The 14,685-nt window shown below is 43.0% G+C and overlaps 2 protein-coding genes across 2 annotated transcripts in view; one reads left to right on the top strand and one right to left on the bottom strand.

The window, feature by feature from the left end:
* LOC134482580 (uncharacterized) overlaps nucleotides 1-14,685 on the top strand; it is a 215,692-nt gene that overhangs the window by 76,157 nt on the left and 124,850 nt on the right. The gene's annotated exons all lie outside the window — the stretch shown is intronic.
* Nucleotides 1-14,685, bottom strand: part of Il20ra (interleukin 20 receptor subunit alpha) — a 42,060-nt gene that overhangs the window by 7,371 nt on the left and 20,004 nt on the right. The window contains 4 exon segments of the mRNA NM_001107521.1: nucleotides 1,122-1,263; nucleotides 2,392-2,567; nucleotides 3,775-3,953; nucleotides 11,192-11,327. Coding sequence (NP_001100991.1) covers nucleotides 1,122-1,263; nucleotides 2,392-2,567; nucleotides 3,775-3,953; nucleotides 11,192-11,327 — 633 coding nt within the window.

The following is a 14,685-nucleotide window of genomic DNA, read 5'->3' as shown; positions in this document are numbered from 1 at the left end:
AAACACAGCACCGATTCGAGACCCAAAGCTGATCAATCCAGTCTGCTTATGTCCCTTTCCTGCTTGCTTGGCATTTGAGTTTTATTTGTATTAACGGTAGGGAATGGCTTCTTTTCAAAGAGATGATATGATAAAGTGACTCAAAAGTAAAGCTTTTTACTGTTCAATTGTTTCCAACACGCCTTTCCTTTTCCTAGGGACCGTTTCAACTTGAAAGAAAAGAGGACAGCAGCATGGGTTGGGGGTGGGGCTGGTGCGGGGGTGGGGAGGGCGCGGGGAGGGGGTGGAGCTGGAGTAGGGCTGGGGTGGGATTGAGGCAGGGGCTGTGGGTTCTTAGCTGGAGATGAGGAAAGAACCAGAACCTGAAGCAAAGGATTGTGAGCATTTGTTAGAAGGGAGAATCGAAAATAGTAACAGATGAAGACCATTTTGATAATGCGTTGGACTTGAGGGTCGACCTATCTTCCACTTTCAGGGTTTAAGTTGAAGTTCTTACTGTAGAGCAGAAATATTAAACAAACACAATGCTCATGACTCCAGGTCTCTTAAAAGAAGCATCTGAAACTACAGTTCTGAGGTAGTGCTGTTTAGAAAACACAGGGAGACAGAGAAGAGCAGTGGTAAGAGAGAGACTGTGATGCTCGCAGACCGGCCCGTGGCTAGCAAGGGATGTCTGAAGGCTACTTGAGGTGCTGTGGTTTGTATCAAAGCGGCAGCCTTGAAAGTGTTCCCGGGACAGTGCTTCACTTCCTGCCTCAGAGCTCTTGGGTACTCTGCTGTGGCTACAGTGACTATGGCTGGAAAGAAGAAAGAGGATGTGTATGAAAGTTCTTCGTTGTAGTTCCCAAGGTAGAAAGCTATGTTAACTAGCAAGGATGGTGGCCATGAACCCCTGGACCTTGCAGACAGTTTCCAGATGGTGTGACACCCCTTGTCAGTACTGACTAAGCTCAAAGGCACAGTCCCAGATAGTCCAATGCGCTGGGACAAGTAGATGGGTTTGTCATAGCTTGAATCTGATTTTGATTGACAGAACTTTGTTAAGGCTTGATCTAAACTTACTTCTTTTTCTGTCTTATCAGCTTTCTTTCTTCAGATTGCTGAAACTTCTTGCAGCTTACCTTCCAAAGTGCTGATGCATTGCTTCCAAGGCAGAGGGAGGCGAGTGGGCCCTGGGACAAGGGATTCCACACGGACACAGTACAGAGTGCTGGGTTCCAGCCAGCTGAGCACCAGTGTGCTGTTGGTGATACACTGGGACCACTGGACAGAGAAGCACAGAGGTTAGAGCCAGAGGATGTCCCCAGGACAGCTCCACAGAAAAGCGAGAGGCTGAGATATTGCTCCATCCTTCATATCACCATAAGCCTTTACTCTTTTCATCACAGTTTCAAAATATATTTCTAGCTGAGCAGAACACAGTAAGAAATGGACCAAGTTCAGGAACAGTTCTAAATAATAACTCAGGGTAAAGTTCTTACTTAGCTTTGTCCTGTGTTCCTCTTGCTCAAATATATACACATACATATACATATACATATATATCATATATACATATACATATATACATATACACATATACACACATACACATACATATACATATGTCATATATACACATACACACATATATATATACATCATATATACATATATATACACATATACACACCTACACATACATACACATACATAAACATATAATATATATCATATACATATACACATATACACACATACATGTACATATATACATATATATCATATATACATATACACATATACACATACACATATATATACATATACATCATACATACATACATATACAAACACATACACATACATATACATATACATCATATATACATATAAACATATACACACATTTGCATACACATACACATACATATACATACACATATACATATACATCATATATACATATAAACATATACACCATACACATATATATAACATCACATATACATATACACATATACACCATACACATATATATATAACATCATATATACATATACACATGTACACGTATACACACATACACATACATATATTTACACATATACATTATTATTAAATATATATGTATTTAGTACATATATATATGTACTACATATATATATTACATATATAATTTTAAATTCCTGGAAAGTGACTGATGAATGATGTACAAGCAAAGAAACTTCATCCAGTGAGATGTCCAATAGTAACATTATGAACTGTCGACAGAGCGCTTTCCCGATATCTCGATTGAAGAGTGTAGTTGCCACATTCTCACAAGGAGAACCACAGCACCAGGACCACCTGTGCCCCTGGAACTACAGAAAGGAAGCTCAGAGGACAGACCCCCTCCCAGGCCAGGCTCACCGTTCTTCCTGACTTAGTGTCATACACAGACACGTTGTACTTCAGGTTGGGGTATACTTGTTGCATAGAAACAGGGCTGTCTTGTGGATTCCTTTTCCACTTCTCTGGTGCTGTCAGGGCAATAGAGATGGACTTCTCGCCAGTCGTCAGGGCAACCTCTGGTGGGCTGACTTGTGCTTAGAGGACAAGAGGGTATTAACATCTTCAGGTGGGAGCCCCTCCTCCCCTGAGGTAAAGCTATGTTACAATCCTAGTGGGATCAGAGACCTAAAAACCACCCTTTTATGGGAGATCCTTTTACCATAAAAAGCCCGGCGGCTTGGCAGGCCACATGATCTCTCTTGCAAGGACTCAGCTTGTGGTGTGAAAGCGACCATTGGCAGCAGTGTAAGTAAGTGAACAGGGTTGGGGTTCTGGAAAGCTTTATATACAGACACTGAAACTTACAAACATTTTCTAGATAATCTGTATGTAGTGCAGTTTATCTTTTAAAATGTATTTTTATATTTGCATGGGTGGTTTGCCTGCCTGTATGTCTGTGCAAGAGATTGCATGCATTGTAAGTGGAGGTCCAAAGAGGGTATTGGATCCCGTGAAACTGGATTTCAATGTGGTTGTAAGCCACGTGGGTGCTGGCAACCAAATTCAAGTCCTGTGCAAGAGCAACATACTCTCCAGAAGGGCCGAGCCATCTCTCCAGCCCTTGACATTGAAATTTAAGTCCGCATCATTTTCACATGTCAAAAAATATTGTTTGGATTAAAAAAAGACTATTTTAAAAATATAAATACCATTCTCAGCTCATGGCCTGTAGATAAAGGGGCTGAATCTGACCCAAGGACATAGGTCACCAGCCTCTGACCTGGCAGAACACTGAAAAAGGCACCACCTCCTGGGGCCTCTGCAGCCCTTAGATATTTCATTATGGTGGCCCTGCTGGCATCCTTCATGGTTGGGTTGGCCACGTATCAGGGTACGGAAAATTATAAAAGCAAATAACAGGAAGATTCTTGTCTTAATTCTGAGTTACACCTAGAAACAACAGCAGAATACCAAGTTTAATGAAAAAGAGACTTGGTTGTATAATCAGGACAGCATACAGTCTTCTGGACACACATCCCCAATTCACTAGTCTACAGTGTTTTTAAATACAAGGTCTCCATCGAATGATGAAACAAAATAAAAATCTCGTATTGTTGGCATCTGTCTGTAATTATGAATCTGAGAGAGATCTTAAAGGTTCCTGTGGGTTTCAGCTATATGAAGTAGCAGGTCTAGTTACTGAACCGGACAAGAATCCTTCCTTTGGGCAGAGTTGCCCGTGAGGCCAGACTATCACTTCGGTAATCCAGCTCAGTAGTGCTGGACAGTGGCATTACTCACTTTCCAAGAAAGGATAGAAGCGTTCCGTCTCGGCCCATTCAGAGCACCTGGTCTCCCAAATGGCCTTCACCTTAGCATAGAACTGACGCTCATAGTCCGAGGTCTCAACAGAAAGATCACAGTAGGTCCTGCTGATACTTGTGCATTTAGAGGCACTCAGCCATTTCCTCTGCCCATATCTGTTGAGAAAGAAACTATGAATTAGTAATGAAGCCCTTTACATGCTTCACAATTAAAAAAAAGTCATTATATAAAATTGAATGGAAAACTTTCTCTCCAGCAAAACACAGACGCCTGTCACTCTGATATAATCGAATCCACTTTTGCTGTTGGCGTGAGTCAGGGTTTCTATAAACACCTTGCTTTTATGTGGATTACAATATGGATAGTGCATCCTGAAAGCATGTTACAGTTTCATACTTCATCTACAGTAAAATGTTTACACACTGTGTGATCAGTATCTAGTAATTAAGCTTTCGGTCCATTATATACATATATGAGGCTAGTTTGATGGATGCATTAAGGGAAAGTTGATCATTTTTTTATTGGAAGAAAAATTACTTTGACCTCATAAAATTTAAAACTTTGTCAAGTATTAAGAGTCTGGGGGAAATTTACTAGGATGTAGACAGTAAGGGTGTGCCATAATCATGTTGCTACTGGACTGCTACATTGTTCACATTGATTTTTTTGTTGTTGTTAAAATACAACATCCCAAAGAAAATGGGGAGGGGAAAACATTTTCAGCATTTCTCAGGTAAAAGATATCTTGGCATACAACCTTCAGGCAAGTGATAAGTCATTATATAAGTAATGACTTATTTATATAATAAGGGGGAGATAGGGTTGTCCTGGAGGCTACTGAAGAAATTGAAGCAGGTCTATTGGGGAACAAGATGAAAGGCGTGGTTGAGAAGGTTGACCAGTTGTCTGCAGAGAAAGTAGTGTGTTGATAGCAATCTAGAGAGCAGTTTAGTGTGTACTGCTGTGGTCCAGGTGGAAGAGTGCTATGTACAAGGATGATGGTAGTGAAATGAATGAGGACACAATAGAAACAAGAACCAGGTAACTGGGTGCACGGAAGAGATCACACAGGTAGAGATAACCAAATATCTCTTTCTACTTAGGGCAAGGGCATAGAATATGATAATATTTACCAAGATAAAGATCACCAAAGAAGAGTGGGCTTGGGAGACTGGGATTGAGAAGGATAGGAGGAGGTAAAACTAATACATTCAGCAGTGTTGGGCTGACTTTGAGATATGTAAGAGTTCTCCAAACGCAGGACCTTAACGTTCAAGAGAGAGGTAGGAGTGAGAGGTAGAGATTTTGGAGCCAATACACAAATTGCTCATAGAAGGTTTAGTCAAGAATACCCAGAGCAAAGCCTGGTTTAAACTTCAGGCACATCAAGGTGGGCACAAAATGGATTTGAGAATAACAGCAAAAGGGCAAGTGGAGAAGCATCTGTCACAAAAGCCATGGGAAGACTAAGTCTTGACAAGGAGGATGTGGCAACATTATTGAGTATCACCAAAGTTGTTGAAGTATGTGGTAACAGAGGTCCGAAGCAAATCTCTTTCATTTCATAAGTGCCTCATCTGTCAAACACCCTACAAGTACAGTCAGATCTTAATCAACTTCTTGCAGATTATCAACACTGCCTGGGGACTTTCTGATCAACGATCAAAAGAAGAATGAACCTGTGTTTACATCTATAGCTAAATTTTTGATTCAGTTCAGGGAACAAACTATCTAGGACGGAGAAACTGGCTTTACCAGATAACACCTAAGCTACTCTGTGTGTTGTGCATTTGGTTATTTACCAGTCCATGCCATTCTGTTTCTTTCCATAAAAGACAATATTTATGTTACTCAAAAATAACTTTTCAACTTTATTTTATTGTTCTATTTTTGGTCTTTTGAGGTAGGTTGGTTTTGTGTGTGTGTGTGTGTGTGTGTGTGTGTGTGTGTGTGTGTGTGTGTGTGTGTGTGTAGAGGGTGTCTTACATGGTCCAGATAGCCTTGAACTCACTATGTAGGTGACAGTGATTTTGAACTTCTGATCCTCCTGCTTTGGGCTCATGGTTGGTTTCTTGACCTGCCAACAGGTCTTGACTTGAAGTTGGGAAAGTAGTGTCACTGTTTCCTTTATCCTCCTTGTCTTAAACTGCCTCACTCTGCCAAGGGTAGGGCACCTTCTTACTATGCAATGCTGACCAAGGAGAAAATTCCTGTTACTGATATTTGATTAGAAGAGCTGACAAATGTTCCAGTAACGATCATCTCCATTCGACAAATCCCGTGCAGGTCTCACTGGTCTCTGGCTCTTTGGAGTAAGCATGGCAAATGTCTAAAAGTGCCTGTGATGAGCCGAGGCTGGCACTGCAGGCTTATGCTTCCCACCTCACTGACCTGCAGAGCAGCCCCCAGGAAGTGGGCTTCGTCTCTTTTTGTCCCGTTTTCTTACAGAGCAGGAAACTGAAACTCAGAAAGATTAAGGGGTCCCAGGTTTACAGAAGTAGCAGGAGGTTTCTCTGAAATTGGAATCACTTTCCCCAGTGCCAGGGCTGGTGTTTTGAGTATTATGCCATTTTCTACATGAAATCATCTTGTGGGTATAATTGAAGCTTTAAAAATTTTGTTCTGGAAACAAATATTGCTAATAATGTACAAAAGCATGTAACCTGCTCAAGGTTACCCAGTTAGGTTCACAGCCTGGCCATGATCCCAGGCCTGCCTGACTTCATGCAGCACCCTGTCTTTTATTCCTGTTCACCGTGTACAAACCCGGGCACGCCAGAACTCCTACGGGGCGAGTGTCTCTCTAAGCAGTCATCTAAAAGTTGCACAATATAACTTTTTTTTTTGTTCCTATTCAACAACGATGACTCTGGTTATTTTAAAGCTTGTTCTGAAGTGCTGAAAACTGAAAGAACAAAGCAAAGCTCTTTGCCCCACCTAATGGAAGGAAACGTGAGGACATGCTGGGGAGCCCGTTCTCTCTGCATAGCTCAAGTCTTTCCTTAAACGCCAGCTCCCGAGACCATCCTTGGAAATGAGAACAGGGTTCCAGATGATGGCGACCAGGAGTTGTCCCTGAAGTTATCACCGGTATTTAGTGGTTAGAATTCATTTTTCAAGGGCAAAAATGGTCATCCTATTTTACAAATGTGGTGCAAGTTTTTAAAGTTCAAACTAGCGAACATTTCAGGAAGTATAAGCAAGGGAGAAATAAATTACCCTTCAGTTCATCAACCTGATGTATTTGCTGTAAATGAAGCTGGGCATTTTATCCTACTCATAGACAGAAGGATAATCAGGCAGCAACATGGACAGAAATCAGGTGACCTGATGCAGTCCAGACGGGATGAACATGCTTCTAATAAAGCAGTGATTCTTCGTCGGTTTGAATCCTATTAAGAAGTCACGTGGTAAAATTAAATGAATGGATAAAGTTTAGGTGTCCCATTACTGTGAGACGTCATTAGTTCCTTATGAACTTTTAAGTGAAGAAAATAGTTTTGAAAACCACCTAAAAGTTAGTTATTAAAATAATGATGCCCAGTCGACCCTCTGTATCCACGGGTTCCACCTCTGTGGATTCAACCAACTGTGGATGAAAAACATTGGAGAAAGAATCGCATCTTTACTGGACATCTACAGTATGGCTGCCCTTCGTTGGTATTTACCTTGGTAGCATGTATTATAATAACCCAGGGATGCGTTAAGCATTATAGGAGGGGATATGCAGAGTATAGGCAAAGGCCATGCCATCCTACAGAAAGGTCTCAGGCATCTGTGGAGGGTCTAGAATCTATTCCTCATGGCTGCCAGGAAAACAAGGAAGCTTTCCAGTCGCTATTCAAGCTACAGAAATTCTACATAGAACCCTGTCTTTCAGTTCATGCCTATAATCTGATCTCTTGGGTAGTAGATAAGAGAATGAAGAGTTCAAAGCCACCCTCAGCTATACTGAAAGTCAAGAGGCTAGCCTGGGCTATCGCTGGAAAACAAGAGCAAGCAAGCAAACAGAAAAGATGGTTGTTTATCCACTTACATGACAACTGTGCACACCATACTCTAGGAAGTCTTCTCTTCTTTCCATGGGAAAGCCGCCTTCCCTATCACTGTCAGTAATGATGGGGAGGTGCTATCCTAATTTCTCACCAGTGCTTTGAATTGCCTGTTGGCTGAATATTAGGCAAACCTCATCTGCCATCGACTAAGATCTGCAGGAGAGCTCCCGAGTAAAACCAACAGGAGGAGCACCCACCTGAGCCCAAAAAACCCCGAGAACTGTGAAAAGGAATAAAATAATATTTTAAAAGCCTAAGGTATAGGCCTGGGAGTCTAACGAGGCTTTTCTGTGTGGAATTTTGAACCTCTGCTCTGTCAAATAGCTTTTTAAAATAACGTCTAGTATTCTTTTTTTTTTTTTATTAACTTGAGTATTTCTTATATACATTTCGAGTGTTATTCCCTTTCCCGGTATCCGGGCAAACATCCCCCTCCCCCCTCCCCTTCCTTATGGGTGTTCCCCTCCCGACCCTCCCCCCATTGCCGCCCTCCCCCCACCAGTCTAGTTCACTGGGGGTTCAGTCTTAGCAGGACCCAGGGCTTCCCCTTCCACTGGTGCTCTTACTAGGATATTCATTGCTACCTATGAGGTCAGAGTCCAGGGTCAGTCCATGTATAGTCTTTAGGTAGTGGCTTAGTCCCTGGAAGCTCTGGTTGCTTAGCATTGTTGTACATATGGGGTCTCGAGCCCCTTCAAGATCTTCCAGTTCTTTCTCTGATTCCTTCAACGGGGGTCCTATTCTCAGTTCAGTGGTTTGCTGCTGGCATTCGCCTCTGTATTTGCTGTATTCTGGCTGTGTCTCTCAGGAGCGATCTACATCCGGCTCCTGTCGGTCTGCACTTCTTTGCTTCATCCATCTTGTCTAATTGGGTGGCTGTATATGTATGGGCCACATGTGGGGCAGGCTCTGAATGGGTGTTCCTTCAGTCTCTGTTTTAATCTTTGCCTCTCTCTTCCCTGCCAAGGGTATTCTTGTTCCCCTTTTAAAGAAGGAGTGAAGCATTCACATTTTGATCATCCGTCTTGAGTTTCATTTGTTCTAGGCATCTAGGGTAATTCAAGCATTTGGGCTAATAGCCACTTATCAATGAGTGCATACCATGTATGTCTTTCTGTGATTGGGTTAGCTCACTCAGGATGATGTTTTCCAGTTCCAACCATTTGCCTACAAATTTCATAAAGTCGTTGTTTTTGATAGCTGAGTAATATTCCATTGTGTAGATGTACCACATTTTCTGTATCCATTCCTCTGTTGAAGGGCATCTGGGTTCTTTCCAGCTTCTGGCTATTATAAATAAGGCTGCAATGAACATAGTGGAGCACGTGTCTTTTTTATATGTTGGGGCATCTTTTGGGTATATGCCCAAGAGAGGTATAGCTGGATCCTCAGGCAGTTCAATGTCCAATTTTCTGAGGATCCTCCAGACTGATTTCCAGAATGGTTGTACCAGTTTGCAATCCCACCAACAATGGAGGAGTGTTCCTCTTTCTCCACATCCTCGCCAGCATCTGTTGTCCCCTGAGTTTTTGATCTTAGCCATTCTCACTGGTGTGAGGTGAAATCTCAGGGTTGTTTTGATTTGCATTTCCCTTATGACTAAAGATGTTGAACATTTCTTTAGGTGTTTCTCAGCCATTTGGCATTCCTCAGCTGTGAATTCTTTGTTTAGCTCTGAACCCCATTTTTTAATAGGGTTATTTGTTTCCCTGCGGTCTAACTTCTTGAGTTCTTTGTATATTTTGGATATAAGGCCTCTATCTGTTGTAGGATTGGTAAAGATCTTTTCCCAATCTGTTGGTTGCCGTTTTGTCCTAACCACAGTGTCCTTTGCCTTACAGAAGCTTTGCAGTTTTATGAGATCCCATTTGTCGATTCTTGATCTTAGAGCGTAAGCCATTGGTGTTTTGTTTAGGAAATTTTTTCCAGTGCCCATGTGTTCAGATGCTTCCCTAGTTTTTCTTCTATTAGTTTGAGTGTGTCTGGTTTGATGTGGAGGTCCTTGATCCACGTCTAGTATTCTTTCTGCTGGAGCGCTTCCCTGCCGTTGGCTTGTAGGCTCCTGGGGGCTGATGTGGTTCCTGTCATTCCTGGACCTAGCCTCTGACACTTCATGCTTCCTGAATTTCTCTCGGGCTAGATCTCTCCCTGCACTGTGTCCGGGCCTCCATAATGAATGTCACCCACTTCAGCTCCCTTCCTGTGACCAAACTGCAGCGCCTTGGGGCAGTTTCATCAGTTTCTGCTGGTGGAGACACTCACTAGCCCTCCTCAGAGTGTTAGACTAGTACTTTGAACACTTTAACACTTGTTAGAGTGGGGTTATTTTCACCCAGAGCTCAGGCAGTACAGATGTGGGGCTAATGAGATGGCTCAGTGGTTAGGCACTCTTGCTTTTCTGCCACCTCCCACACCAGGTGGCATACAATTGCCTATAATGCCAGCACCAGAGGACCTAACACCCTTTCTGGCCTTGCAGGACACCGGCACACATGTGGCATACACTCGCACATACAAAAACACACACACAGAGAAAAAAGAAATCTTAAATACAAGGCAGTTCTTAAAGGAAAGAGCTACTGGTTTGATTAGACGTCTGCGATGGTTTCACTTCTGGATCTGTGGAATTGCAAGCTTCGCAGTTGGTGGCCTGGGTCGAGTCCTTTTCTTTCGGTCTCTGGAGATGGGCACTATCTGTTTTGCATTCTTTCTCGCCTGTCAAGGGTCATGAAGGTCGTGAAAAGAGTCTATTTGCTGCCATGTTTTGTGGGAGCAGACCACTGTACAGAATTCTGCAGTTTCAGCAGAGAGCGACGCTTCCTGTAAGCTTAGAGATCTCCCAGTCAGCGGATGGACTGCCTTGGCTGTGTACCCGGAGGCTGCTGCTTTAACCAGCTTCTTCTCTCCATTCGTCTCATTAGTGACTCGCTCGTATTGGTGCTTGTGCGCTTGTGTTTGCACACACGCACAAACTACAGTGCACACGTGGATGTAAGAACACAGCTTACTGGAGTCGATCCTTTCCTTCCAACACGCGGGTCCCGGGAAAGGAACTCGGGTCTTTAGGCTTGGTTGACGAGTGCGGAAACCTGCTGAACTCCATTGCTGTCCCATTTTCTCAGCTTTTGCAGGTTTGCCCTAACGCTCAATGCTCTAGCTTCCACGAAACAAACACTTCGCGATTTACCATCCTATCAAGGAGACAGGAAATGTCTGACCTCTTTTTCAAAGGGTATTTAGCGTCTTAGAAAGTTTATCTCTGCACAATTGACAGGCGTCTGAATCTGTGTTTATAAACTAGCTGCAAAAAAAAAAAAAAAAAAAGCGAAGCAACTTACATGAAATATTGTACAGTGTATGTGACTTCGACTCCGTGTAGACCCTCTGGACGGCTCCAGTGCAGGACGTTCTTCATGTTGATAGACAAGAAGGTGATATTTGTAGGCTTAGGCAGACCACAGAAGGCGTAAGGAACTAGAAAAAGAGTGGAGAGGATTTGCTGTTTTAATGGAAGGAAGAACTTAATTCTTAAAGTAAGTTGGCTGATCTCTAAAGATGGCCCTAACGCCTCAGACTGCGTATTTCTTCTCAGACGGAACCTGAGTGTAGCTTGTAGCAAACGCGACTCTGGAATTAAGGCATAGGTGACCTTGAAGTTTCCAGTTTTGTGCCTTTAAGCTCAAGAGTATCATGTAAAACTGCAGCCTGACTGAGGGAGGGACTGCACTGAGATGTCATCTGGAAAGGCTCTATTGTTTCAAGGTCCCAACTGAGTCTAGGCTTCCAAAGGAAATAATCGCGAGCAGGGCAGCATCGCCCACTCTAGACTGAAGCTGCATGAACCACCTCAAATGAAACCAGCCAGACCAGGCAGCTGTGTCTTAGGCCACCCCGGGAGCCGAGATTAACATCATGAGCGTTTGGGTTGGGGGCAGTTTGTTACGCACCAGCAAAAATCCAAACAACCCGTGTTCTAGAGTTAGATATGAACCCATGAGTGGACAGCGGACAGGGGAGGCTCTTTACACAGCCAGTCTCCACTTCCCACAATGCCTCAGTTTGTGCTCTGTGCACTGAAGCCCTTGTGGGTGCGAAAGCACAATGTGTGGTCCTACCCCTGCTGCCAGTCCGCAGGCCTTCTCTGAAGTGGGATGATAACCCCAGTGTAGAGACTGCGGGCGTCTTTGTAAGATCAAACCGAAGCAGGTACGAAAATTCTGTGAGTCTCCTGCTCGCACTATCCAGATTTTAAAGTTAAGGGAGAAGCCTGGAAAAGTCTTCCTTATGGTGGTACACCTGAAGTATTATTTAAGCACGAATTGTTTAAAAAAAAATACACAACTGTGGTGTTAAAGATGAGAAATAAAATTTCTGAGAGATATTATTGAAAGGCTGGAGTTTCGGAGGTTGGATCTTTAGATTAGAGTCACTAAAATATATAATAAAGCTACAGACAAAAAACCAGCTGGTGCAAGGTAATTATTATTATTATTATTATTATTATTATTATTATTATTATTATTGCTGTTGTTATTTTTGTTGTTGTTGTGTGTATACATGGATGCAAGTGCCCAGAACCAAGGAGGTCAGAAAAAGCACTGAATTCCTTGGGGTTGCACCTCTAATATGAACCATGCCCTGTGGGTGCCGGGAACCAAAACTGGTCATTTGCAAGAGCAGCAAGCGCCCTTAACCACCTGGCCATCTTCCCAGCCCCAAGATTTTATTTTTAAACACTAGAATGTTCACACAATTGTTCTCTAAGCAAAACTCTCTTAGAGAATCTATAGGTACAAATCCTCTGAAAGAACTAATCAAAAGTCGAGATGCTACCCAAAAAAATCGGAAGGGTACATTTTCCTGGAATATGATGGCCTTTACTGAGTTAGAGGCTCTTACTGCCAAGCCTGAGATCAATTCCTGGGACACATAAGGTGGAGGGAGAGACCCAACTGCTGGAGCTTGTCCTCTGGGCTTGTGTGCCCTGTATGTACACTTACCCCTTAAAATGAATAAAATGTAATATGTATGAAATAGGCTGATACTTTTTTTGAGTGCATGGTAGGGTAGGGGAAGGAGTCCTGAGCTTTAACTATGCTATGCGTGTCCCATATCATTGAGAGGGCGATCCATGAATTAAAATAAGCGAGAAAGGTTAGTGTTTGCATGTAGGAGTCAAAGCATTAACTTAAAACCGGGGAGATCACAACATACTGTCTGCACTCCGCCATGTTTTGTGAACTTATCTTTTCGTAAGTATACACATTCTCGTCTGGGAACCTGGGAAACGTGAGATTTGGATTGTTTGCAAATGAAGGTTAGGAAATAAAGTTTAGCTCAGTCCCTGACGTGGGGTCGACTCTCAGCAAAGTCCCGTGATACCTGTGGGAACTCGCTGGGACGAACGTCAAGAAAAGGGATTAGTTTAATGCTTGGGGTAATCCCGGGCTCAGATTAGTGTCATGTGATGAATTACACTAGCACAAGGCAAATAAGAAAAGGAGAAAAAGTTATTTGTTCTAGAATTAAACTGTGCAATACAACGCTGACTCAAGGCAAAATAAGCTCTTTAACAGCTGGGTGGCTGAGTGCGGGTATTTGTGTGTGCGCATGCGCAGTGTCTGTCACGCCTCCTGTTTTGCACCTCGATCGCTCTTGTTAAATACCTCGGTGTTAGTTTTAAGGAGAAAGCTAAACACCCACAGAGAAGCACTGTCAGCTTAACTGATCTGTGTGCACAGCCTAGTGTGGTGATGATGTCTGTGGTGGGAGCTAACCGATCTCTGTGCACAGCCTAGTGTGGTGATGTCTGTAGTGGGAGCGTCTCAGGAGGACCGGCTTGCCCTCACAACATAGATAAGGTACACCGAGCAGTTAGTGGGGGGTTTAACATCATCCCGTGGACTAGGAAGTTCTAAAATTGAGTCTGATCTTTGAAGAGGGGACACGGAATGTGGAGAGGCAATAGCGTTGATGGAAATACGTCCCACTGCTTCAAGAAAGAGGGACTGTTTTCATAAAAGGAAACCTGTAGGATCCTCTTAGGTCTAAGCCGCTGCTGTCCCACGCTTTCCAATCACCCGAGCATGCGCAGAGTGGGAGGTATCTCATGAGAAATAAAACCAAAATGCCCTGTATGCTGTGATATCAAGGATGAAAGAGATCGACTAAACATGGCTTCTAGATGTAACTGATAAGGGGAGATTCTGATGGGTAGCAACGTGATTTGGAGATGCAGATCTCAAGTCACCTTAGATTTTAGCTCATCGTGTACATACATGAGTGTTGTCTTCTGTAACAACTTGTCTCTACTTGTCTTTTGTAAGAAACTTTTTGCACTAGAAAGATTGGCTTAGTCATTGAAAGTAAACCTGGTGGTTGCTACAAGGAAGCAAAGCGTTTTACTCTTCTGAAATGAACTATACTCTGGAATACACGATCAATCATTATGTTCGCTAATCAACAGACCCCCTCCCCCTGAATGTGTGTGTGCTCCTATGTGCATGTGGTATAGGCTGTGTGTGTCCACAGGTACACTTGATCCTGTGTGAATATATGGCAGTCAGAAATTCACATGGGTGTTTTCTTTGCTGCTCTCATCATCATCATCGTCGTCGTCATCATCATCACCAGCATCACCAGCATCACCATCACCACCACCACCACCACCATCATCATCATCATCATCATCATCATCATCATCATCACTAATTGAGGAAAAAAACCCTACTCTGAACTGGATCTCATTGTTTGGGCTAGACTGTGGCCAGTGAGCCCCTCAGCTCCACTTGTCTCTGCCTGTGCCTTCTTTTTTTTTTTTTTTTTTTTTTTC

Source organism: Rattus norvegicus, chromosome 1, assembly GCF_021556685.1.
Source record: "Rattus norvegicus strain SHRSP/BbbUtx chromosome 1, alternate assembly SHRSP_T2T, whole genome shotgun sequence".
Classification (NCBI taxonomy): Eukaryota; Metazoa; Chordata; class Mammalia; order Rodentia; family Muridae; genus Rattus; species Rattus norvegicus.
This window is presented reverse-complemented; position numbering and strand designations above follow the sequence as displayed.